Below are 23690 nucleotides of genomic sequence, written 5' to 3'. Positions count from 1 at the left end.
TAAACACTTTAGAAATAAACTCTCCAGTTGTTCCTTCACATTTTGCTGATTGATTAGTTAATTATGTAAACTTTTAAACTATTTTTAAAGATAAGGTTTTACAATAAGTACTTTGGCTGAGAGCAGCAGCAGAGAGGCATTTGACTTTGCTGCAGGGGCCAGACAAGTTCACAGCCAGCAGGTCGGGGCAACAAAGGCTGCAAGGAAAGGCGGATTAAGAGATTAATGAGGTTGCATTAGCTCAACACCAATTAGGATTCCTCTCCTTCCCTCTCTCAGCCAAAGGCAAAAGAGCCAGCTGACTTTTCTGCTGTTTTGAGTCAATTGTTCCATATTAACTTTTTTTTTTTTTTTAAGTTATGGGGGACTTTTAAGTCCAGTATGTTCATTTAAATCCTGTTTGGCCTCCTGTGGCAACAGGGCTACCTTTGACCTCACACATATCTGTGGAGGTTATTTGCGCTCTCCAAAAAAAAACCCAAAAAGAGTGGAAATGATGATTGGGAGTTAACTGCCCTCTGGTGACAACAATACAAATATATCAAGATTATTTAAAAAAAAAAAAAAAAAATCTGAGAAATTTAAATGTTTATGCTAAGATTAAATTTCATCAATAAGCCCAAACTCACTTCCCCTTTCAGGTCTAAACTGAATGAAAGTGATAGCCTGAAAGTGGCTGAGAGGTTTTTCAGCAACACACACACGAGTGTGTTCACAGATATTTATATCCACCGCCAAAGATGGCACTCGGCAAGGTGGAGGAGGAGGTGTGTGTGTGTCCATCGTGGTGGGCACAGACAGCGGGAAGGGACGGGACGGACAGGGAGGAAAACACCTGGACTGTTCACTCAGTGAAGCTCGGAGCCGACAGCCAAGCCAGGAGAGCTGCCAGTGAATACACACACACACACACACACACACAGTAAAGTTCAAAGTCAGAGAGGTCCAGACTGAATCTCTGTGAAATGGTTTCCTTTCAGTAAATATTAACATTGATAATTCATCCATGAAAAAGAAAGAAGGAAGAGAAAATGCTCCATAGTGGATCAAATAAAATAAAAAAAATCCATCTGTAAAAGAGGCAGAACCACGTTTAATGTGTTTCTTTAGGCACCTTGTTACTAACAGCCTCACAAAAACACATAACTTCTTTTTATTTCTTTAGATAAATCTATGAAAATGACAAAGATAAGACAGATTGACATAAAATAGTATTTTTGCACCAACAAAGTGATTCCCAAAGAGCTATGAGCTGAAAACCTGGCATATCTCATCATGGTGTGCAGTGTGTCCTTAAAGAAATTGAGGAAACTGGGCAAAAGAAGAAGCAGCAAGCTTGAAAAACTATCACGCAAGAACTGGACTTAAAATCAGTGGCAACAGGTCTGATGGAGTGATGAATGCACCAAAAACTTTTGGTCCAAATCATCATCAGCATGTACAGAAGAGGTCAGGAGAGCTACAACAGTGTCTACAGCCATCAGTAAAACACAGTCATGGTTTGAGCTGCATTTCAGTCAGTGGTGTTGGAGATCTTGTTAAAATTCATGAATTATAGAACACAGAAAAGTCCCATCAGATTTTAAACCACCATGGAATACCATCTGATTAGCAACAGCTTCGTTTTTCATCATGACAATGATCCCAAACACACTGCCAATGCAGTAAAATCATCCCTGGACAGAAAAACACACAGTGGAGCACTATCAGTCATGGATCGGCCTCCCCAGAGCCCGGACCTCAACATTATTGAAGCAGTGTGGGATCATGTTGACAGAGAACAGAACAAAAGGCAGAAACAAAGAAGAGCTTTGAATGTCCTTCAAGAAGCCTGGAGAACTATTCCTGAAGACTACTTGAAGAAATGACGAGAAAGCTGCTGAAAATGATTTGCAGAATTGTTGCTTTGTTTTTATTTTCCATTAAAGTGTAAACAGATATCGGTGGACAGAAGCTTCAGTCTGAATCAAATATGGAATATGGCCTATTGGCCTTGAGGGGAGCCCCACCTCGGTGGAGCCTAATTTAAACCCATATCCTCCAGACCACAACAGGTGCCCCCCTCCTCCACTCCCTTTACGCTCCACCTGTCTTCTCTTCTCCGTGGCGGGCTGGCGATCCAGAAAGCAGCCGTCAGTCATTACAAATGGCGTGCCGGCCCCCTAAGTCACCGGATCGGCGGCAGCTGCTCGACCCCCAGAGCTATTTTCACCCTCAGGATAAAGTGGTGTTCAGCGAGCCGCCCGCACGGCCGAGCAGCTCCAGTCACGCTGCAGCAGAGCCAGGATGAAGTCCACCGGCAGCGAGTGCACCGTGCAGCCAGACTGCTTCACCTCAGACCTGGAGGACCTAGACAGCGGCAGCAACAGCTCCGACGGCGGCTGCACGCCGCGCAGGGAGCCGGGGCAGGTGGTCCAGGAGGAGGGAGCCCCGAAACGAAGAAGGAGACGGAGGAGGAGCAGCGGAGGAGACGCGCGTCTGCCCGGCGTGAGCAAACAGAGGCAGGCGGCCAACGCGCGGGAGCGGGACAGGACGCACAGCGTGAACACGGCCTTCACGGCGCTCCGCACGCTCATCCCCACCGAGCCCGCCGACAGGAAACTCTCCAAGATCGAGACACTGCGCCTGGCCTCCAGCTACATCTCCCACCTGGCCAACGTGCTGCTGCTGGGGGAGGACTGCCTGGACGGACAGCCCTGCCTGCGCTACCAGAGCATCCTGCACGGCCCCGCCGCCCTCAACGCACCCTCCCTTCGGCCCATCTGCACCTTCTGCCTCAGCAACCAGAGGAAGCTGGTGAGTGGCTTCTCACACCCATAGAGTCGATTAGTGCCAGGGACGTTTCTCGGATTTTGGGGGGTGGGGTGGCACGTGGACATAAGGAGGGGGGCAAGAAACAGTTAGGGGGTGGTCAGATTCTTCTGTAATAAACCCAAAGCAAACTGCCTGCAAATACTCAGAACTGTGATCATTTTAATTGTGGGCACATCCTGCCTCCATGAACATGAATTAGGGGACGTAACAATATGGTGGCAACACAGAAGCATGAGATTCAGCCACGAGGGAATTAAAGTAAAGAAGAAAAAAAAATTATGGACACAGTCTGGTTACAACCACTGTTAAGTTTGCCAAATAATAATTCGTCATACTTTTCACCTTTTGTTATGACAAGATGATAACTAAATAATTCAATTCAATTTTATTTATATAGCACCAAATCATAAAAACAGCCGCCTCAAGGTGCTTTACAATGTAAGGTAGCGACCCTACAATAGTACAGAGAAAACCCCAGAAATCAGAAGATTGAGCAAGCAGTTGGTGACAGTGGGAAGGAAAAACTCCCTTTTAACAGGAAGAAGAGGTGAGGAGAACTAATAAGTCATGCACGAGGACAAAAATTATAATGAAATGTATTGACACATTTATCAACAAAGAAAAATGAGATAAAAACATTCTGGAAAGGTGAGATCCAATCAGAACAATTGTGTAGAAAGGCGGGATGAGGTTGGAAGTGATCCAATCACAATGAATTTCCTCGTGCAGTAAGGTTAGATGGCACATTTGATCTGCCAAAGAGAAACAATACAACTTTTCAGCATCCAAGGTTGCTGGTGTTGTTGTTATACAACTTCAATGTTCTTTGTTTCGCATGAAAACAAAATTTGCATTTGATGTGACAAACATTTACACTTTATAGTCAGTTTTAGGCTTAGTCAATTATAATCGTATTCATTTAGTCGATTAAAATAAATCAAAATAAACACTGGTTACAAGCCAAAGTGCTCATATACACCACTTTAGGCTGGCTCAAAAACTCTCACATTGAGCCCACATGGCTATGTCCATCTTTTATATACAGTCAGTTAAGACATGAAAAAAAAGTTTTTGGCATTTATAATTAGGATGTTTTTTATTGCATGTTTATAAATTTATTGGTGTATATAGTTATAGTCATGCTTTGAGGAGGTCAACACTGTTTCTTCGCATTGTCGTTTGATGTTACTGTACAATTGAAATCTCATTTTAAAGGACAGGGAGAATGTACCACAGATGCTTTTAGCCACATCCATGATTCCTCTGGCTCCGTGAGACGCTATCACTTGTTGTTTGGGTCTGCTCAGGTCCTCAAACCACACAGATCTGCTCAATGCAGACCCAATGATGCACAGTCTTTACATAGCTAGTGGCACCTGTCTCCTTACTGACTGACACCACAAAATGAAATCAGGCTGTGGTGCCTTCAAGAGCACTCAACCCAGCTGCAGACTTTAAATTAATGATTTGAGCATCACAAATGTTTCTTTGTTCATGAAACATTTGTGAATCCGTGTGGGTCACAAGTGTTTACAGCATGTGTTGGAGTCTGGCTCGGACCCTTTACGGTTATAAATGCAGAGCAGAATCTGCCACAGGATCGGGATTATTATGTCGCTGTTACATTTAAAGGTAAAAATCTGTAACAACACACATTTTAACTGACCTGTTTAGAGGTGAGGATCATGCAGTTGTTGTGACGGTGGTTTCACTGAAGTCTGTTAGTGTGTTTGTTTTTGCCTCCACAGCTCAGAGATGGAGCGAAACACTCAGCTGCTGTGTGAAACTTCTTGGCACCAGACAGGCGAGGAGTCCACCACCCCGTGGTGTTGTTTACATGTAGGACTTTGTACATATATGAATATAAATATCTTTATTTTTGGACGAGACGAGAAAACTAAGGACAGATTTAAACACTGAAAAGCACTTTCTGTTCACGCTCATGTGCTTCTGGAGCCTCTGTGTTTTGGTTGAACTGTAACCTGAGCCGATGTGTAAAGTAGCACCTGACGTGGGGCTATTTTGGTCCCACCAATAGTACAAACTACCCCTTGGACACCCCACCACCCTATGTCTGACCTCTTAAAAAAAAAACAACTAAACTAGTGGCTGCTGTCAGTTCAGTGTTACCTTGCGCTTTAAAGGGGCATTAACTGATGTGTTGCCTTTAGTAGTGAACAGTGGGAACTGCAACAATGCTCACATACATGTGAAAAAAAACAAAAAACTGCATGTCAATATCTCAGGACTTTAATCCCCCAGAAGTACAACAGTCAGTGAAGATGTTGAAATTTACACACTGGATTACACTGCTGTTTCCTTACTCCACTCTTCTTATGTCTACCTGGTTAATTTTTGAGTATATTTTTCGTAAAGTGAAAATGTCACAAGAAAACCTTATAATGAGTTGATCCCAGCATGCAAAGCACTCTGGAAAATCCTTTTGTTCCTTCCCAAATTCCCAAATGCCACCATTTTAACAGATCACATGGAGAAAGCCATGTCTCCTAAAGGAAAAGTGGTCTGTTATTCATTTGATATTTTACAATAATAGACCAGATTATCTGAATAGTAATGATCTGAGTATGAGGATGTGTATCCCACCTCTGGTAGCTGGTATAGATTCCAGCCGCCCCACAACATGAATTGGATGAGCGTACAAGAATGGATGGATGGTACTTAAAATTTGCAGATCTTGAAGAAAAGTTATATTTACTGTATCTGAAGTGTCATGGATTGGTGCATCCCTATAGAATGGGTCAGTAAAAAGATAGAGCTATCCTTTACAAAGTTTTTGTTGTGTTTCGTCAACAAGCTGCCATCAGCACCGGTGACTGACTGATGGTGTTTGACATCAGTAATACCAGCTTTGGCCTAGAAGCTTTGTGATGCCAAGCTTTTTTTTTTTTTTTTTTTTGGCACTGAAAATAATTATGAATGTGGACTAAAGTCAGACTGCAGTTTGTTTTGCTGCCATCTTTCCAGGACAAAGTACTTCCTTTGTGGGATAAAATATCCCATTAAACACAAGAGTGTCGTTTAGTTCTATGGGAACTTAGTGAAGGATCGGTTGAGTTATTTTCAGCGTGCTTTGCATGATTTCACAAAATTGGGAGGTTAATTCCAGTTAATCTGGATACACTTAGATACTGAAGGACATTTAGCATTAAAACGGTTTCCTGAAATAAGCAGTGTGTTCTTAATTTGAAGGTCCAGTTGGAAACTTCCTGGTAACTGTATGTGCGTCAGAAGTTATGTTTTTGGCCTGATTTCAAGATAAAGTTCTTTGCGTAAATGTTTACTTTTGCATTGTTACACGGTTTCCTCATCACTGTAAAAACACTGTGCAATAGGCTTCCTTTTGCTCTAAATTGGAGCGTATTTAATCCTTCTCAATCAGCTGGATCCATCGATTTTTATTGTTCCAGCACTAAACTATGACTGGGAGCTGTTGCACACTACCTCATACCTGTGTTTTGAAATATGAAGGCCTACCTCCAAATCCAATGAGTAAGAAGTACTTGAATACCTGACAACTTGTGTTCTTTGCACATCGCACATACTGAGAAGCTGCTCGAAGAGAAAAATGTATTTTTGTACAATAAAAATAAAAACAATGATATCAAAACTTCAATTGTCTCTCATTTGTGGGCCTTAAACTGTATGTTGTGCTTGTAATTTGCAAACTCTGTAAAAGCACGCTTTGTGTAACTTCCCAAAATGACATTAATCAGTCAAAAGAAAAGAAAAGACTGATTTATGTCTAAAGTGTCTTTTATTATGTTTAGAGATATCAACAGAAGTAAAATTAGGACTAGGCTGCACTTTGATGTAATACCACTTTGGACCACAAGATTGTCAATGCAACCTTTATTTAAACAGATGAGATACCAAGAGCAAATTTCTTTACATTGACGCCAAAAAAATAAAGGCAAATGTGGAGGAAATAGGGGCAACAGAATTGGCTTGACAAGGACTCCAGCTTTGGAGAATATGAAGGAAGGTATAAAGTTTTGGAATTTTAACTGTATTTTTTTTAAAATAAATTTTACAGCTTTTCCTGCTAATAAATACCTCTTCCACAGCCATTCATACTACACCAAAGTAGATAAACTATTAAACAACAAATGTTCCTGTCTACAATAAAAATTTCAGTAAAAAAAATACCACTCAACAAAAATATATTTTATAATTACAGGTAGGGATGGGTATCGTTTAGGTTTTATCCGATACCGGTGCCAAACCGGTACTTTTGAAACGGTGCCGGTGCTTAAACGGTGCTCAAACCGGTGCTTAAAGAATGGAGAACACAAAATTGGTCCAAAAACCTCTCATGTTCAGCTGTTTTTTTGTAAAAGGATAACAATGTTAGCCTTTTCTGCAGCTATAGGGCATATATGGTATCACTCTTGGCTGGAAGCAGTGCTTAATCAATGGAAAAAACACAAACTTTGTCCAAAAACCTCTCATGTTTAACTGTTTTCCACTTTTTCTTTGGTCATTTTAGCCTTTTTGGCCAGGGTGAAGGGAGTATCTGCCATCAAACACGAAGACAGCCGCATGTAACTACGACGGTGTTTGCTATAGTTCACCTTACATTCATTAATGTAATAACGCGGTTAGCCTACTCAACGTAAATTACACTGGAACAACATTAAGCTACTCACGCAGAGAAGAACGGCTGCTGCTGCCATCATCATCCGTCATCATTTCTGCTACACTGGCAGGGCTAGGGGCCAGGACGCTCCTCTTCGGGTTTCTGGGGGATGTTGCTAACTCCGGGTCCGATAACAGGCACCACACCCGCAGTAGATGTGCACGGTGTGAGGTCTCGCAGCAAGCTATCAAATACGGCGCATTTCTCGGCTTTTAAAAGAAACGCTATGCATCGCCAGGTGTTTCATCAGATTTGAGGTGTTACCTCCTTTGACAGTATCAGCTTAAAGCACTTGTTGCAGGCTGCTGAGTTTGCATCTTTTGCTGTGAAGTACAGCCAGACTTTTGACCGCTTCGCCCTGGGCGTTTTTAATCTGTAGCTCTGCTCTAAAAGAACGTATGTACTATCCTCGGAAACGTAAAATGATTGGCTAGAATCTAAAGTGTATCACAGCTCAGGAAAAATAAAGCACCGAAATGTGCGCTGCTTTTCGGTCTGGTTACTACCGTTTATGTCAGAACCGATACCGGTACCCATCCCTAATTACAGGACAGTCTAACTAAACTTTCTGTAATTTTACACAATTATGATGTAAAAACACTGACACTGCAGTTGAAATTGCACTTCTTAGGAGGTTACTAGGGAATTATGAAAGCCCGAGGATGATTTCCTTATTTCTGTAACAAAAGCAGAGGGTAACTAAAATCAGTAAAATAAGATGACAGGGAATTATTGTCAATATAAAAATCGTATGAAATTAAGATAAATTGAAAATTAATACATAGTTCGGTAAAAGTGAATGAATCTTCTAACTATTAATTTGTAAACTCAGTAGTCGTCATTGCTCAGGGATGTTTTTGTTATGGACACAGTAATAATCAAAGATCTGAGAGACACTTTTGTAAATCCAGTTGTAAGAAATGGTCAATTTGTTGATCTCCAAGGGATTGTTCCCAAGTATTTGGAAACCACCCTTGCACACAGGCAATCCTTAAGTTACACTTACATACCAATCAGGATTCTGCTAATTATCTAAGTAGCTGAAAAACTGATAGCTGATCAGTTTCACTTATTTAAACAGCGATTGTACTCAAAAATGGAGTTTAGTCTTCAAGCCAATCATTCCATTCTTTCATCATTTTTACAGAAAAGGTGAAAGCATTTGAAACTGTTATGACACTGTATATTGTTCTCCAAAACAGATAATGGTAATTTTTCCTCTGTGTATTTCAGCAAACTGTATATGGTTCAGGAGCTCAAAAAATAACTTCAACCATATTTAAGTGCGTACCCACAGGTGTTCCTCAAGGTTCAATCCTAGGTCCTCTTGTTTTCTTTGTATATTAATGAGTTTCCATCTGCTTGCTCTGGAGCTAATATGTGTATGCAGATGATGTAATAGTGAAACTGCTGCTAAACAAGCGTTACCACGTCTGAATCATTCTCCTTTTCATTTAAATGCATCTAAGACAGCGTGCATCTTTTACCAAATCAAGTGGAAAAACAAAAATCAGGATGTTCTGAGTCAAATGTTTAGATATCAACTCTTAATTAAACTTTAAGTCCCAAATAAAAAAAAAAGATTTTTAATATAGTTAAATTTAATATTGACAACTTAAATATATATGAAATATGTTCATACAGCTTAAGTTACATATATTTTGTCCTCCATATTATTTTAGTATTATTTTGTTCAGCTGAGTTTCAATGGGTTAAAACCTTTACTCTTTATATAATAGATGCATTAAAAACCCATATCACGAGTTTAGTGCATTTATCAAATACATGAATTTGCATCTTTAATTAAATCAATTCTGAAACAATATAGCTCCTCATCGATTTAGTTCATTACCACCAGGATAAAAAGAGTCCAAATTACACATTTGAATAGACAGGGCTGTATTATTCCTTTAAAGGATGTCTGGTCTTAATGCATTTTCTGTAAAGGCTGTGCAACAGTGGAAGATCACACCCATTAGTTTCAAAGATCAGAACACATTTTCAATGAAAATTGAAGACTGTTGAATGATAATGTCAGTACTGAGCTAAGTTTTACTTTAGCATGGGTTTTCCAGTATGTCCCTTCTCCTTATATAAAATTGATGCGTTTTGATTCTAGTGTTCTTTCAAGACCCAAACTGGGACTACAGCTGAAAATTAGCTCATGGCCAACTCTGGTGCATTTTCAACTAATTTTATTAACATTTCCCAGTTTTAAAATTAAATGTGTAAACTTATTTACACTGAAACAGGAATCTCACCCCTTTGGCCCACTTAAGATCAGAATGTGCTTTCTTTGCACAGTTAAGCCTCAGACATGTCTACAGACTGGTCAGCAACCCCTTTAAAGCATGAAATGCTTTAAACTTGATTCCAAATTCTAGTTTGCGTTCCCTAGGTGGTCACAGTTGTCCCTAGCGACCTGCCATGGTTCACCATTTGTAGCTTCATAGTCCTAGAGACCAAAGTTACAATTACGGAAGTAAAATGAAAACAAAGCACAGGAAGAACAGTTTCAATAATCTTTATTTCATAAAAAAGTCAAATCGGCTTATCAGATTAAAGAAAGTAGAAACCAATAATAATCGTTAGCTGGCGAGGCATTTTACAGGGGGGCGTGTCTTCTGACAAACTGACCGGAGCGACCTCGACAGGCAGTACAAGTTTACCCAAAAAGTCAAGAAGGCGAAGTTTAAGACCGAACAGGAGCCAAAACATGAGCCGAGTCAATTTTAAAAAGAAAAAATAAAGAGAGGGAGAAAAGAAAAGACTTTGGCTGTAGTCACATGAAGATGAACCTCAGACTTATGAGCAGCAGCCACTGAAAATCAAACATGTTTTCATAATCCAAATTACAGAGGGCATCAAAAAGACCAAAGAAGGGAAGAGAAGGGGAGAATTTGTCATTTTCTGCTCCCACTGCCCTCCATACTGCGAGTTAAGGACCCGTTTTATTTGGACAAACTAAACGTTTGGTAGTGGTGGAGGTTTGTTTGCATTTGTGGATAAATAAACCGTAACAGGATGTAGAAGGAGGGAAAAGGGCAAAGACATTCTACTGCTCCTGCTCCTACTTTTTAAAAGAAAAACAAAAGAAAAACGAAGCTCGTCTGGCAATTGAGGTTTTAGTCCGCCTCCTCTTCCTCCGATTCCGACTCTGCCGAGAGAAAACACAAAAGGACGAATCAGTCAAGACGCTGATCACTTTACAATATCTTGTGAATGAGTAAAACGATGATTTGATTGTGATTGTCTTTAAAGTATTGAAGACCTCCTTTTTCTCATGCCTGTACAGTCATTTAAAGACTGAGACCTTCACCAACTACCTGGTTGCCTCCAGCACCCTGTGCATGTGAAGAACTCGCCACTAAAAACCAAACAACATGTAGTCATCCTTTGCTCCAGTGAATACATCAGGACTAAACGCTGATCTGGTTTCAGAGGATTTCAAACAAGAAAAATACTCACTCTCCCAGGATTAGAGACGGTTTGTGACGCCTGGCAACCATCAGTCACTAGAGAAACTTGTATTCTGGCCAGTTTGTTAGTGCTGGGTAAAATCAGTAACAAAAAGGCTGCATGGAAACCCCTTGATTGCTTTGATTGGTGACAATTTGTCTCAACTGCACAGACAAAACCTGCAAACTAGGAGCAACCGAGACAAAATACTTGCAAACCACTCGCCAAGTGGGTGTGAAACTTTTGACATAAGCCAGAATTGGAGAAATTGAACTTGTACCTCAACTCTGCAAATATATTGCAAAAAAGTAGCAACCGATGACTTCAGAGGAACTTTTTTGGACTTATTTCAAGTTACCCTGCCACTCAGGAAATAGTTTGCATCTTCCAAGCAAAGTACTAGTAACCAGGTTTTTGGTTCAGCCCCCTCTTGTGATCAATTTCGCCAAGCAACAGCTCGTCTGGAAATGAACATTTTCACTGGCGATTGTCGTTTGCAAGATTGCCACTTACCGGTCTCTAGGGCCATTTATAGAGGTATTTTGCATTATACTTTGGCTAAAGCTGTAGCTTTAGCCAATCTCGAGTTTTATAACAAACATCCTGATACACTAGCACAGATGGCCAGCCAGATTGTTATAATAATAATAATAATTATATCGCGCTTTTCAAGGCACCCAAAGCGCTTTACAATGCCACTATTCATTCATTCTCTCACTCACACACTGGTGGAGGCAAGCTACGGTTGTAGCCACAGCTGGTGCTTGACTTCCCATTACATGGCCACACCACAGAGCATTTGTGGTGCTTCAACTAGTTGTGGACCGATCGAGCTCTGTTACCTGACATGCCAGCATCAATTACCATGTGGGTAGTAGTCATGTGACTGTAAAACATATCAAGCATTTCTTATTGACCTGTGATTGAATCAGCTAACAAGCTAAAACAAAGCTTTAGCAAATTCATATATAGTATAAACTCCTTCGTTGTCATAAAAACACTCAGGTACATGTCTATACATGCCTTTATCATACAACGTGACAGGTGCATGTCTAACTGGCCTGTTCAATGCAGAGCTCCTTTAACCTTTTAGTGGCCTTTCAGGTTTTGAGCATATGCCATCAGCTCTGAACACAGCTCCTCAAAACACACAAAACTCAGGAAGTGCAGGTTATTTCTCCATCTTTACCTTCCTCAGCATTCTTCAGCCACTCCACAAATTTTTTCATCTGCTCGAGGAAAACGCTCTTCCCCTTGGCAAGGTGGGCTTCAGTGTACCACTTCAGTATGGCCTCTTCACTCAATACATCCGCTGAAAGAGAAAACAGGACTGTGAGGAGGGCGGATACATTAAACTTCCACCAAGAGAGCCTGAAACCTTTGTAAAGATTCAAAGAAACAATTTACTGGTGCTTGGTGAGAGTTTCTCTATTAAAAACAATCTGGACTTTTGGGGGAAATCTAAGACCAATCAAAGCTGAAGCTGTGTGTAAAAAGGACAATGCCAAGCCAGACTTTCTAGTGTTTGGGTAGCAAAAAAAAAAAAAAAAAAAAAAGACACCAAGCATATTCAAGAAACAGCTTTTTAAAGTCAGGAAATGTGAAAAATGACCTTTCATAAACCTAAAAGACGACGAGACAAGCTGTCACAGCCAAGCCTTTTCCTCCTGCTGTGGCACCAACCTTTATAGAGGAGCACCACGATCTTCTGAAAGGCCTTCATGAAGTGGATGTTGTCGTAGCAGTACTCCTGGATCTTCAGCAGCAGGCTGAGCTCAGACAGACCCTGGGAGGTGAAGGCTTTCAGCAGAGGGCTGTATTGCTGTGGAGAAAGAAGCTGCTAAATTAGAGCATGTAAAGCTGCAGGGAGCAATACTGTGGTACACGTGGAGCCGTTGACCAACCAACAGTCTGGGACAGATTGATTGATGTACACGAGAGCTTTAACAGCTTCTCATGCAGCTTTGTGATTTTCTTCCTTAAAATTTTCAGGTCGGTCAAACAGACCAATCACATTTATCCATCTAACTCTGAGGAGTTTCAATAGCAACCAAGATACTTGTACACTTCCTGTTGGGTTTAGTAGAAAGCACAAAGACACCTTTTCAATTTGGGATATTACACGAGGCCACTGAATTTCATGCAAGCAGATTAAAATCAAGTGCTGGGGCTCCTTTATTGAAATACTGTAGGTGGCGCCATAGAGCCAATAAATACTACAAAACCTGCCTCTTAACTTTAAAATGCCAGCCTTCCAAAATGGGGTTTAGGGCATGTTTCCACTGAGATACATGTGTAACATCCCAAGATGGACAAAATGAATCAAATTTCACAGGTTACAGTTTTGTAGGTGATGTTATTGAGGTGTTTTGCACCCCCACATGTTGTTAGCCCCATAATAAAGTCTTCATTAGTCTTGAAGTTCATGGGTTTGAGGATGTTTAGACCCTTGAAAAGATAACATTTACTGGCAATAATAAATAGACGCTGTAATTTGGGGATTTATTGCAGTGAGATTGTTGCTACTGCTGGACTAGAGAGGCACAATGAACTAAACAGGAGGCTTTTATTTTGCAAATCTGCCACCAACTTAAAGTTGAGTCATAGTTTATAGCATTGATTTTAAAAATAAATAAATTGCATCTTTGCAATTTCTAATAAGTAACTGGATGCTTTGATTTTGAAAATCCTGTTCAATTCAAATATTCCAAGGCTTTTACTTTGAAGTAAGACATAGCTGTGGTTGCGGGATAAGCCTTCAGCCGTAGAGTCGCGTTTCCTGCACAGGTTCATTAATTAATAATGATGAATTAATCCCTTTAAGCGCTTTAACCACAGCTGTGCTCCTCGGCCCTGCTGCGTACCTTCAAGTGTTTGATGGCTTGTTCGGTCACGAGCTCTTCCTTCTTGTTCCATTCCACGGAGCTCATCACACTAGTCCAGATGATGCTGATCATGGCCTGCTCAGAGAGGTTGGCCTTTTTCATCTCCTCCCTAGTGAAGGCAATAATCTGAAGGAGGGAAGGCAGCGAGGTTAATCACACACGTCAGTCACTAATGAAGCACACATCTGTTTCTGTGCTTTTTCATTCAGAGAAACTGAGTGGAGCAAAAACAGAAGTGTTAAAAACCTGTTGTTCAGAGCTCAGTGTATATCTTTTATGATAAATTAGGCATTTAAAAGTCAGCCTGTGGCCTCACCTCCTTCAGAGGGTCACCTCGGGACATCTGCTCCTGGAGCTCCTTCTGCAGCTCCTTGCGGGCGCCGATGGATTGCTGGTTGCGGGCGAAGTCAGACAGCTCCTTCAGCCCAGCGTCGGTGAAGTACTTCGAAAAATGCTCGCAGCTCCGTTTGTTGGCCGGAAAGAGTTCCTGAGGAGGAGAAGGATGTTCACACACCAGTGAGACACTGGCAGCAGGAATGGGTCGACACGTGGCCCCCGACTTGTGTTTTTGCTTACCATCAGCCTGTTGTCCATGCCAACTTTGCGAAGACTGCCAGCAACAGAGTTGATGTCCTTCTCGTTGATCCATGACTTGAACAGCTTGACAGCGAAGGCTGCAGAAACGCCTGGACAGAGATGACACAGGTCAGAGCTTCTTCTGAACACAAAACCAACTCCTTTTTTAAATTTATTTGACTGCCCTAATTAATATTAAGCTTCCCAGGGAAGCTGTTGCACACAAGAACCACAGAAAGTGTCAGTGTTGCAGGACAAAACCACCAAACTGCTGCTGTCACTGATACCTGACCAGCTTTCTGACCGTTTCTGAGCCATGCATCTCTGCAAACCCAGACTTAACAAGACGTTTGTCCTTACCTTCTTTGACGAGGTTCTCGTTGAAGAGACTGCTCAGGATGGAGGCTGATATGCTGCCGTTGGCCAGCAGGATGCCGGTCAGCATGGCGAGCTTGTTGCGCTCAGACTCAGTAAACCCCTTTAGAAACAGCAGTAACTACAAAGAGAAAGCAGACAAGTTTAATGCATGTTTAAGCTTGAAAAACAAAAACAACTGTGGGCATACTTACATCCCTAGAGATGTTAAAACTCCCTTCCACTAAAGAAATTTCTTTCCAGACATGTTGAGAATAACCTTTTAAGCAAATCAAATCCAGGGTTACCACACATTAAAAGTTTGCATTTTGAGCTTCTGTGGACGGTCAAGAGTTTTAAAATGTTTGTATCAGCAATAAACTAGTGTAACTTCATGGGGCTGCTGTGACACCACGCCTGGGATCACTGCAATGCCCTTAACATCACTGAAAAGTGCAGTTGTTTCCAAATCCCATTAGATTTTATCAATTGTGCAAACCGTTCAAGAGTTGCGATAAAAAGGCCCAACTTATCCCCAGCAACAGGTGGGTCGTTTCCCACAGAGCTGCTCGCATTTGCGGAAATGTAAGGGCATGTGAAGAAAAGCACCTCCTGTGGTGTGAAAGAAAACAACGCACACCATGCAGCAATTAATTTCTTATCCCATCAGTGGACATCAGCTCCATCTTGACTGCAGTCTTTGTGCTTATGGCACCAGTTTTCTACAGCAGGACTTAAACTCCATGTATGGTGTCACACACCCATCCTACGCTTCCTAGTACTGTGCTTACAAGCATAAAATAAGCACCACATAATGATCCAGCGGCACAAAGTCCTTGACTACACTGACAGACCCGACAGCCAAGCAGTCGCTCCCATTTCAGCTCTTTGAAGTGGTGCACTGCAACGCAAATTCAGGCTTGTGGATGTCACTCGGACACGAGCAGACAAAGTATAATCAAGGCCCAACCCCCCAATTACTGGCAGTCAAAAACACCTCAAACAGCCCGACCACTTAAAGGCATGATCTGGTGCTGCAGTTGTACTTTCAAAGATCATGGCTGCCGAAACTGCTAGCATCCAAGATGGTGCAGCTGGGAGTTTGTCCAACCACAGGAACAGAGGTTCATGGGAGCTGACCAACTACAAGGGCCGCAACAGCAGCGAACAGACTGCTCTAAAGTTGGAGCACATTAAAGGAACAGGGATAGCAGAGGCTCAGCCTTCAAAATAAGAGCATGAAAAATATCAGTTAATCAATTTTGACTTTAGTCTTATTTAGTCGGCTTGTGGGAAACTCAAAAGTCCACAATTAAAACTTTTAACACCAATGAAATTTTATTTTTAGATTAAGAAATTCAGAAACGTTTAAAACATCTACAGTACATTATGTACTTCACGTCTGCTGCATAGTGCCTTGCTTTGGGGGAAAAAAGTTTGTTATCTTGAAAACAAACGAAGGGAACTGCAATCAACAGCTGGCAACCTCTGCCTCAAACCGTTCCAACCAGCTAAGCCCAGTTTGAACTTATCCCCTTATCAGGATCCAGTTACTGCTCACCTTCTTGATCTCCTCTTCGAAACCCTTCTCCAGGTACTTGTAACGCCTGATCAGCTTGTTAAAAACCTGTTTATGAGTCAAAGAGAAGAAACAGCCTGTGAGCATTACCTGCTTGTCACGTGTGCTTAATTTTTAAAACTCATTCATTAACAGGGACCGACCTGAGCATATGCTTGCATTGTCTCCAGGTCTTCTTGTGCCGTGAAGAGGCAGTACTCTGTGCGGGTCATGTCATCAGAGAGAGTCCCTCCTGGGGCTGCAGACACACATAAAAAGGTAAATATATACATGTATTACACACATTTCTGCACACAAGTGACAACGAAACATGTCGCAACTCACCCAGCATCCCGCCAGCCACCAGGATGTCAAAGAGTGTCTCTGCATAGCGGCGGTAGTCAAGCTTGGCGCCAGAGGCATCGAGGAACTTTGCAACCGCTTCCAAATCAGTGCCAGTTTGATTCAAGCCTTGTACGATACTTTCTTGAAACTGAGTAGGGTCAAATCTCTCCTTTTCATCTGTGGGAAGACAACGACACACAAACGTTGATTCAGAAATGAAAGCAGAGTGTGGAACAGCAGGGCTGGGGATCAGTAGATCCAGGAATCAGCACTCACCTCTTTTCCTCGTTTTGAAACGCTGGCCTGTTAGCGTTGGCTTTTGCTGCTTTTGATTATTCATAAAAGACACCCTGAAAGAGACGAGAACACACAGAGTTAATGTTTAGCTGCACAGGCAACTCATCAACGGGCCCTGTAATTATGTTTTCTCCTCCCAGCACCTGGGCGTAAGCCGGGTTATCTGCACATCCTGTAACAATGGGCTGTGTAGAATGACTTTAGAGTCTGCTGGTAATTCAAAAAGCTGGTGGCACCGATCTGAGATGAAAAGTTTTTATTGTAAGAACTTAGTTTCAGTTTGTTTTCAATCAGTTTACTCTCTGGGAGTTTCCAGAGTTTCCAGCTTATTCTTTTCAGTTTAGTTTTAACTTAAAACCTGTTCAGTTTCAGTCAGGCTTTTATTTCTCTCACTTTAAAGAGGATACATTTCAAAAGTAATCATGAATATTTGAAGGACGCTGCAAGTCATACAGGAAGGCTCATGGAGTTAAATTATTATCAAAATGGTATTTTTGGAAATGCATTAGCTCCTATTTAACTAAAACACATTCCCCCTTTCATTTTAACAGGGTGTAAAAACCCTTAAAAGGTACAAACAATGAAAAGGCTCGACTCTTTGCCCGCGATGAGGTTCATTGTGAAAGTAACCAAAGCGTTATCACAGGACGAAATGTTCCCTTGCTACAGCAGTCAAAACAAAAAAGTGCACACTCAGCAAAAAAAGAAAAACAAACCTAGTAGTGAAGCAACAATTTCTTCATTTTAAGTTACTTAAATGTTTTAAAGTCTGAGTTCTTCAGCAACAAACCACAAAGGTCACAAATCACGCTTGTTAACCATGTCTTATTTCCAGACAACGATAAAAGTAACCACATTGTTCCTTTAATTCATGGATCTGTGTTGAAAAAGCAACACGCTGATAACAGTAACGATGAATAACACCCAGTTTTGATCTTTTTTTGTGAGCCACAAACACACAGTAGCCTTTACACACTAATAACCCACTGGTTTAGAATAATAATAATAATAATAATAATAATTCTGGGACATTTCAGCCAGCAGCATCTGTACATCCCTGAGAGAAACTGCAGTACTACACTGGCTGAAATGTTCCTTCACTGTGTGGGAATCAGTCAAACTGAGTTGACAGAAATAAGTAGAAAAAGAGTGCAAATTAGCCAAAAGCTTTAATTATGATGGGGAAGGGGAAAAAAGACCAGCTTCCAAGACTTCAGCTCAACATTTAGTCCCATCAGCTGACAAAACAGGGCAGTAAATGTCATCTTATTAACAGATAACAGCCAAGGGGCTGATATTTCTTGATGCTTTTCCCTTTCATGTCCAATTCCCCCCCTCCATTGCTACCAAAGAGTGTATACATGTTTGAGTATTTAAACCCATGACACCCTTTTTTCTTTGCAGTGATGGCTTCATTTCCCTCCTAAATCCCAAACTCTCTTCTATCCAGGCTCAGGGTCCGTCAATAGCTGGATTAATGTCAAGGAAACTCACTGTGTAAGTTATTTTGCTGTAACTGAGACGTTCACCTGCCTCGTAAGATTAAACCAAGTAACGTGTATCTGTAACCACTGCCTTCACAAACACAGAGAGGACGTTAGAAAGTATTTAACTCTAAGAGATGCGCATTTATCAGTTTTAAATGGCAGTGTAGTTAACCACTATCCGCTTCGGCTATGCGCGAGCATGCAGTTGTTTAGTTTTAGCTGTTCTGACTTCATTTATCTTACTCCAAGGAAAGCCTCCTTAACCTATTAAAAACAGCCTGACATAATACAGATTTAGTTCAAAGTAAATTAAATCCAGCACGGCTGCTTTTCCTCCCCCCGGGCTACTCACACAAAGATGAAGGAGTACTAGGCAGACAAAAGACAATCTGCGGGGCTATAAAGGTGGATGCTGGGAGGTGGAAATAACCAGATGTATCAGCACGACACTGCTTAATTCAATCACAGTACACAGGTGTGACCTCAACGCGAGCACGTTCCACGGATATTTCCCACGGATACCTTTCCGCTCGCGAGCAATGAGGGATTTTCTGAGCAGCTGGCTAACTGTGGATTAGCACAGGCTAACTCGAGGCCTCGCCATGCGCCGAGCAAGGTAGCCGGGCCCGCTAGCACGCTAACCACGTTTGATTACCGTTCAGCCTCGGCTCACGCACGCAAGAAAATTCACCGCATCAGCACCCAATCGGCTATAAAACACAACCACCTGTCGAGCTGTCATGAAAAAAAACAAACATCCATAACAACAACAACAAAGCAGAGCCGCAATCTGCTCTGTAATGAAGCTAATGCTAAATTAAAATTCGCCCTCCGGCGGCGCCCATGATGGCAACATTCCCAGGCCGAACAAAACCCAAAAAGCATAATTTCCTGCCTTCAAACAGGCCACATCAGTACACGCAAGGAGAGGGCGGCGTGGGAACCGAGGCGAGGAGCCGGAAAATGAGAGTACTCACCGAAATTAATGCAGATAAAAAACGGTTGTGAAGCCGAGGAATGGAAGCAAAGAGTCGAGTATCTGAGCGGCCCAAACAAAAAGACCTTCCCGTCAGGACTTCCGCAGGCTCCGCCCGCTGCGCATGCGCTTTTTAAAGGGGATTTCCTTTGAACAAAAAAGGACAAAAACGTTTAATTTACTGATACAGAAAGCTTTTTCTTTGTTTGTTTGTTTTGAAATACATTACAGTATATTTATGTAGCTAACCCTTGCGTGGTCTTCCTGTTTTTGTTACTCAGCCAGTGTTAAGTTGTGTTATTAAATCAGTGCATCAATAACAATGTATAAGATAGAATAGAATTAGAATAGAATAGAATTCAACTTTATTGTCATTGCACATGCACAGGTACAGGGCAACGAAATGCAGTTTGCATCCATCCAGAAGTGCTTTAGTGATATAGATATATTACAATACATATTAGCAATAATATAGATATGTGAGTATATTACAGAAATGGGTCTATTATGGTATGTTATAATGTACACGGTATGAAGTATGTTGTGAATATTCTATAACTATAAGTATGTACAGGCTGTAGTGAGTACAAGCTATGTACAGGCTATGAACAGGATATAAATATGAAAAACTATACAGAATATGAAATAAATAACTTTACAGAATCTGAGATATACAGTTATACAGAAATGGGAACTATGCAAGTTGTAAACAGTTGTAGGATTAAAGATTATCGAATGTACAGAATGATTATTTACACGGAGCTATACAGTAGTGCAGTTAAGATAAGTGAGGGTGTAGATAGTTTCTATAGAGGCTATATAAAGTGCTAGTGGTTGTGAGTGGTGGTTCAGTCCATGTTATTATTGTGTGTTTGAGGGTACAGTTGTCCATTGTGGGTGTGTGTATGTTCAGTCCATGAGTTTAACGTGGGTCAGATGTCAGGAGGCAGAGTTCAGGAGTCTGACAGCTGTGGGGAAGAAGCTGTTCCGGTACCTGGTGGTCTTAGTCCGGAGGCTCCTGTAGCGCCTCCCAGAGGGCAGGAGGGTGAAGAGTCCATGTGATGGGTGACTGGGGTCTTTGATGATTTTCCCAGCCCTTTTCAGACACCGCTTCCTGTAGATGTCTTTTATGGCAGGAAGTGGTGCTCCGGCGATGCGCTGGGCAGTTTTCACGACCCTCTGCAATGCCTTCCGGTCCGAGGCAGAGCAGTTCCCGTACCAGACTGTTATACAGTTGGTCAGGATGCTCTCGATGGTGCAGTGATAGAAGATAAGAAGATAGAAGATAAGATTACTCTTTATTGTCATTGCACAGTCATACATAGTACAGTAGTACAATGAAATTGGAAAAACTGTCCTACGTCGGCACTACATATAACACAACACGACACGATATGACACATCACAACGCAACAAACAACACAACACAGTATATTAACTTAGTATAAAAAAGAAGAATTAAGTGTATGTGTATTGCACACTGTTATTATTGCACATTAATTATTATTGCACCTTGTTATAAATATAAATATTATTGTTATTGTTTTAAACATTGTTACCTCCCCCCTAAAAAAGTCCAGGGAGGTATCCAGTCAGGTCAGCTATTTACATTGATCAGGGCTATTGCCCTGTTGTAAAAGCTGTCCTTGAGTCTATTTGTTCGGGACCTCAGCAGCCTGAACCTCCTGCCAGACGGCAGCAGCTTAAAAACCCGGTGTCCTGGGTGTGTGCAGTCCCGTAGGATGCTGCGTGCCCTCTTGAGTCAGCGAGTGCTGTACAGGTCCTTCAGGGAGGGAAGAGGATGTCCAATGATTTTTTGGGCCATGTTGATGACCCTCTGGAGTGCCTTTCTGTGTGCTGTGGTGCAGCTGGAGAACCACACACCAATGCAATATGTCAGCACACTTTCAATGGAGCAGCAGTAGAAGACGGTCAGCAGCTCCTTCTTCAGGTCCATTTTTCTGAGGATTCTCAGAAAGTGGAGACGCTGTTGGGCCTTTTTTAAGACCACAGAGGTGTTAGAGCTCCATTGGAGGTCTGTGTCTATGTGCACACCCAGAAACTTGAAACTGGAGACCCTTTCCACGCACTCCCCGTTGATGCTGAAAGGCTGCAGCTCGGACTTCCTCCTTCTGAAGTCAACTACCAGTTCTTTTGTTTTGGTGGTATTGAGGTCCAGGTTGTTATCTGCACACCAATCTGACAGCCTCTGAACTTCAGCTCTGTACGCCGTCTCATCTCTCCCTGAGATGAGCCCCACCACGGTGGTATCATCTGCAAACTTGATGACTGTGTTGTCTGGGTGGGAACTAACACAGTCATGTGTGTACAGAGTGTACAGTAGGGGACTCAGTACACAGCTTTGTGGAGAGCCGGTGTTGAGGCTGAGGGCTGAGGAAAGATGAGGCCCCACTCTAACTCTCTGTACACGGTCTGAGAGGAAGTCTCTGATCCAGCGGCAGGTGGTGGAAGGAAGTCCAATTTCCAGCAGTTTAACGATTAGTCTGTCCGGGAGTATCGTATTGAAAGCAGAGCTAAAGTCAACAAAGAGCAGCCTGGCGTAACGGCCCTGCACTTCCAGGTGAGAGATGGTGGTGTGGAGCGTTGTAGCGATGGCATCTTCAGTTGATCTGTTAGCTCTGTATGCAAACTGGAGCGGGTCGAGTGTGGGTGGCAAGCAGGACATGATGTGACGTCGGACCAGTTTCTCGAAGCACTTCATTATAACAGGTGTTAGAGCAACTGGTCGGTAGTCGTTGAGGCTGCTAATGTTAGTATGCTTTGGCAGTGGGACAATTGTGGCTGACTTTAGGCACAGCGGGATGCAGGACTGGGACAGTGAAGTGTTGAAGATCTTAGTGAAGACCCCAGCCAGCTGGTCTGCACACTCTTTTAGGACCTTTGCGGTTAACCCATCTGGTCCGGTGGCCTTCCTGGGGTTCACTGCCCTCAGTGTGCGCCTCACCTCATATTCCTGCACTATGAGGCTTGGGCTGCTGCTGCTGTCCGATGTTTTTGCTGCTGCCTCTGGTCTGTAAAAGTACATAACAGATGTTTACCACATATATGGTTCATATTTCAAATATGAAATGCTGCTTATTTTTTGTGATAAAATGTAACTGAATAACAGATGTGAGTGAAAAAAAAACATGTTTATCTTGAAAAAATATAAATGAACTTGATAAGGAGCAGATTTATGTCAGTCTATACAACATAAACAGTCTGGATATGCATTTCTTTCACTTTATCCCTGTATAGCAGAGATGTCAAACATACGGCCTAAGGGCCAAAATCGGCCCATCAGACTCCAATTTGGGACCTAATTAACAGCACTGGAAAACATGAACGAAGGTGTAAAGTTTGTTTCATAAGCTTTATGTTTACTGATAACGATCTCCCACATGGCCATTCATGCTATGCCGAAATAATTAGGTAATAGACTAAAAAACCTAACTGGTAGAAAGTTCCAATTTTTTCACTTACTACACAGAGGGTAAAATGTGCCGGGATGCTGGAGCACAAACGAACAGCAGGCCATGCAGGGAGAGGACAGAGTGAAGGGAAACAGTACCTCCATACTTTTATGGCATGAACACCACATGTGTGATATAAATGCACAAGGCTTGAAGTGTCTGAAAATGTGTTACTGGATTTGTTCTTCATGGAAAATCACCCAAAGGGAAGTATTCTGTGGCTGAAATAAAAAAAGAAACTAATTTCCTTTTGGTAAACAGTGAAAATAGCTCACACAGACCCAAACACACTACATATAGGTTCATTTATTAATTTATCATATACAAATATGCACACAAACATGTGATTGATATTTCCAGGTGAAATTACATTCCCTTCCATGTTCCCTACAGATTCTAACATTTTTCCCTTTATCAGTGTCCGGTCACACCAAAACCTCGATTTTTATTTTTTACTTTTGCACTGGTGTGTTTCTGATCATTGTCCTGCTGCAGAACTCAAGTGCTCTTGATCTTCAGGGCATGAACTCATGCTCAGACATTCTCATTCAGGATTTTCTAGTAGAGAGCAGAATTCATGGTTCCATCAATTACAGCAACTCATCCTGAAGCAGCAGAGCAGCCCCAGACCATCACACTGTTGCTGTGAAGTTGTTTTATGAAATGGTTTTATGTCTGATGTAATGGGACTCAAACCTTCCAGAAAAGTTAAGCTTTTGCATAGTCAGTCCACGGGATATTTTCCCAAAGGTCTTGGGAATCATGAAGATGTGTTTTGGGTACAGGGTGAAACGAGCCTTTGTGTTGCC

The 23690-nt window shown here is 41.9% G+C and overlaps 2 protein-coding genes across 4 annotated transcripts; one reads left to right on the top strand and one right to left on the bottom strand.

The window, feature by feature from the left end:
- The first annotated feature begins 1836 nt into the window (after positions 1 to 1836).
- On the top strand, positions 1837 to 6445 carry si:ch211-246m6.4 (basic helix-loop-helix transcription factor scleraxis). The gene is made up of 2 exons (XM_040051812.1): positions 1837 to 2796; positions 4563 to 6445. Exons 1-2 carry the CDS (start codon positions 2287 to 2289, stop codon positions 4596 to 4598), a joined length of 546 nt encoding a protein of 181 aa, XP_039907746.1. The 5' UTR covers positions 1837 to 2286; the 3' UTR covers positions 4599 to 6445.
- A 3534-nt stretch (positions 6446 to 9979) lies between these two features.
- On the bottom strand, positions 9980 to 19536 carry bzw1a (basic leucine zipper and W2 domains 1a). 3 transcript variants are annotated; one of them, XM_040051397.1, is made up of 12 exons: positions 19410 to 19536; positions 16925 to 16998; positions 16649 to 16825; positions 16468 to 16562; positions 16307 to 16372; positions 14752 to 14887; positions 14392 to 14501; positions 14132 to 14302; positions 13795 to 13941; positions 12614 to 12752; positions 12120 to 12242; positions 9980 to 10628 (listed from the first exon to the last, which is right to left on the bottom strand). In XM_040051397.1, the coding sequence occupies exons 2-12, from the start codon at positions 16986 to 16988 to the stop codon at positions 10597 to 10599; spliced, it is 1260 nt and encodes a 419-aa protein (XP_039907331.1). In that variant the 5' UTR covers positions 16989 to 16998; positions 19410 to 19536; the 3' UTR covers positions 9980 to 10596. The 3 variants fall into 3 exon arrangements, with proteins under 3 accessions (XP_039907331.1, XP_039907333.1, XP_039907332.1); XM_040051399.1 differs by lacking the exons at positions 16468 to 16562; positions 16925 to 16998; positions 19410 to 19536 and having other exon boundaries at positions 16649 to 16726; XM_040051398.1 differs by lacking the exons at positions 16307 to 16372; positions 16468 to 16562; positions 16649 to 16825; positions 16925 to 16998; positions 19410 to 19536 and adding an exon at positions 14961 to 15019.
- Between the last annotated feature and the right edge of the window lie 4154 nt (positions 19537 to 23690).

This window comes from Simochromis diagramma, unplaced genomic scaffold, assembly GCF_900408965.1.
Source record: "Simochromis diagramma unplaced genomic scaffold, fSimDia1.1 OVJJ01000107.1, whole genome shotgun sequence".
NCBI lineage: Eukaryota > Metazoa > Chordata > Actinopteri > Cichliformes > Cichlidae > Simochromis > Simochromis diagramma.
The sequence above is the reverse complement of the archived record's forward strand: the minus strand, read 5'-3'. Positions and strand labels throughout refer to the sequence as shown.